At 43.4% G+C, this 3,403-nt stretch overlaps 1 protein-coding gene across 1 annotated transcript in view; it reads right to left on the bottom strand.

The window, feature by feature from the left end:
* LOC104295717 (E3 SUMO-protein ligase PIAS2) overlaps positions 1-3,403 on the bottom strand; it is a 26,196-nt gene that overhangs the window by 10,637 nt on the left and 12,156 nt on the right. Inside the window, exons 6-7 of the mRNA XM_009895494.1 lie at positions 1,513-1,618; positions 837-910 (exon numbers count right to left, since the gene is read on the bottom strand). Coding sequence (XP_009893796.1) covers positions 837-910; positions 1,513-1,618 — 180 coding nt within the window. The remainder of the gene's footprint in view (positions 1-836; positions 911-1,512; positions 1,619-3,403) is intronic.

Raw genomic sequence — 3,403 nt, 5'->3', positions numbered from 1 at the left:
GCCAACCATAACCTAGGCTGCATCAGAAGAAGCATGGCCAGCAAGTCAAGGGAGGTGATTCTGCCCCTCTACTCTGTTCTTATGAGACCCCACCTGGAGTACTACATCCAGCTCTGGAGCCCTCAACATAAGAAAGACATGGACCTGTCGAAGCAGGTCCAGAGGAGGGGCATGAAGACAATCAGCAGGCTGGAGCACCTCTGCTATGAAGGCTGAGAGAGTTGGGGTTGTTCAGCCTGGAGAAGACAAGACTCCGGGGAGACCTTATAGCAGCCTTCCAGTATCTGAAGGGCGCCTACAAAAAGGCTGGAGAGGGACTTTTTACATGGGCATGTAGTGATAGGATGAGGGGGAATGTCTTCAAACTGGAAGAGGGTAGATTCAGATTAAATGTTAGGAAGAAATTTTTCACTCTGAGGGTCGTGAGACACTGGAACAAATTGCCCAGGGAAGTTGTGGAGGCCCCATCCCTGGAGGTGTTCAATGCCAGGTTGGATGAGGCTTTGAGCAACCTGGTCTAGTGGGAGGTGTCCCTGCCCATGGCAGGGGGCTTGGAACTAGATGATCTTTAAGGTCCCTTCCAACCTAAACCATTCTATGAACTTGATTCTGACTGCTTTACAACAGAGGCATTCACAATTCTAAACCATAACTGTTTGAATGCTGCTACAATCAGGTGCTTGTGGATGCACCTTCTCCCCACTATTTTATATTAAAGAATCGGCATAAACCAAAAGCCAGTTAAGTTCCTAAAGCGGGGCCTTTTAAAAGCAGCCCAACTTTGCACAAAAGACTAAAATACAAATCTGTATATTGTAACTTCCAGCCATACTTACAGGACACATCAGAGATACCCGCAGACTGGTTGTGGCAATCTCACTATCAGGATCTGCAGTTAACTTTTCTTTAACTATTAACATAAATTAAGAGGTAATAAACAGACATCATTATTTAAAATGCTAATCTTGATTCACCAGTACAGGTACTTTATTTCCAGCTCTAAAATAGTTAAGCATCTAGGAAACTAGTTCATAGCAATAACAAACAACAATAGTTTCACTATATATAAGTGACTGGCAACACTGTGCCTCACAAGATTGTTCAGTGTGCAGCAGATGCACTAACAGCTGCAATGGTTAGCAAAGCAAACTCAACCCAACACACAAGAGATAAATAAAGTAGTCATCAGTGAATGAGGTACAAAGACAGTCAGCATCACATGCAAGTGAAGAGAGTTTAAGAAATCTACCTGCACCTCACAGCCCACCACTGTAAGTGGTGCTCATGGTATTCCCATAAGGACATTTCAGAAGGGATCTCTGTGTGCTCCCTACCAGCGCAGGGACACCCACTGAAAGAGTGCATGATGCCTCAGCGACAGCAAAGGCAACCTTTGATACTCTGAGCACAGACTTTCTTTTCAAAATGCTGCATATCCCCAAAGCAGTTTTAGTTTTAAAGAGCCACCAACCACCCTCAAAAAGTACAGACAGGCAAATTAATTTGACTTACTTAGTGCTCTGGAATGATCAGGGTTTCTGATACCTTTCATTTTTAACCTCTGCAAAAGCATCGCTGAAGTGAGCTGACGAACGAGATACACGGACATGGAGTAATTCTACAAAAAGAGCAATTAAAGATTAAATATTGATTTCAGACAGTACTGCCACTATGACAACAGATTACTATTTACACTAGTTGTACCATACAGAAAAAACAAAAGCATGCCCATTTTTTGCTTAATAGTTATGAAAAACATTGACAGACAACTTCATTACTGTGAAAGAGTCCAATAATCTGCCAGAATTCTCCTGCTGATAAAGTCCAATTGTCCTACTCCAGTTGCAACTTAAGCAAGAATAACAACTCCACAGCCAAGAGACAATCTGGGCTCTTTTCTTGGAAAGATGATTCAGACTGGTGACACACTTCATACATGCAGTCTTTAAGAACTTCTCATGTTTGTTGCCTAAATCCTTCCCTTTTTTTCAGGGTCAATCTGTTAGTGGGGAGCTCAAAGACAATCATGTGACAAAAGAAAAGATGAATGCTCTTTCAGGTGCAAACACAACACCTTGAAATGGCACACAGCTGCACCAACTTCTTTGTACCTTCTCTTTAGCTTGCTCTGCACTTTTAAGCCACACCTCATTAGGCCATATCCACTCCTCTGAGGCTGGCCACATTCCCTAGCATTTGCTACTCTTCCCTAATTCACACCACTTGCCAGCTTCTTTTGTTCAGTGTGTGGAATGTGTCCACCCGATTCATGTCAATATGGACCAATGCTAGGGCCGCATGGTGAAATGTGACTTTCTGTCTTATATACCCTTGTATAACCGCAGGCCTAAGAGAAATGGAGTGGTTAATGTATATAGTTTTAGCTTTTTGTAAAAGACATACTTATGTGTTAGTTTGGACCGGTTTTGCTGTTAACCATATGGTGTCAAGCCATAAAAATCTGGAGTCACCCTAAGGGTGAGGAAGGCCATGCCCATGCATGGAATCTGGAGACATCCTAAGGGTGAGCTGAGGAAGGCCATGCGCATACGTGGAATCTGGGGTAATCCTGAAGGCAGCCAGGAAGACCACCAGATGGGAGCCAAGAAGACCCTGAGGGCATGCGCAGAGAGATAAGCCTACTCCTGGAATTTATTCGCATAGACCCACCTTTTAAAGAATGTGTATTAGCAGAAAGGATATAAACCAGAAACAGGAACTGTACGGTGTGCGTCTTGGTAGAGCAGAGGCTCCCAACGCACCCAGCGCTGTTTGCTTGCATTTATTCATTTAATAAATTGTAAACTTAAATTGCAACCCGATTTGGGACTCAGGCATTTATCACAAGTGTTTGCTCTCTCTTCAAGGTCATTAATGAAGATAAAATTCTGCAAGTCCTACTACTGCAGAATAATAATGGTTTCATCTGTATAACAAAAGTTATGATCTATTATTTTCCATCCATGGCAGCCACCTTCTTATGGCTCCTATACTGTCTGGGTACTACACAAGAATTTTAAACAAGAACACATAATGCCCTGCTCCTCCTTTATCACCTATAGGAAAACCAGCTCTTAACTCTCCTTATTTTCAAAAAGGAAAATAAGGAAGACCTGGGGAACTACAGGCCAATCAGTCTCACCTCTGTGCCTGGCAAGATCATGGAGCAAATCCTCCTGGAAACTCTGCTGAGGCACACAGAAAACAAGGAGGTGATTGGTGACAGCCAGCATGGCTTCACCAAGGGCAAGTCATGCCTGACAAATTTGGTGGCCTTCTACGAAGGGGTTACAGCGGCAGCGGACAAGGGAAGATCAACAGATGTCATCTACCTGGACTTGTGCAAAGCGTTTGACACTGTCCCACACGATATCCTTGTCTCTAAATTGAAGAGACATGGATT

Source organism: Charadrius vociferus, unplaced genomic scaffold (assembly GCF_000708025.1).
Source record: "Charadrius vociferus isolate BGI_N301 unplaced genomic scaffold, ASM70802v2 scaffold302, whole genome shotgun sequence".
Classification (NCBI taxonomy): domain Eukaryota; kingdom Metazoa; phylum Chordata; class Aves; order Charadriiformes; family Charadriidae; genus Charadrius; species Charadrius vociferus.
Note: the sequence above shows the minus strand (reverse complement) of the source record. Positions and strands in the feature narration are given on the sequence as shown.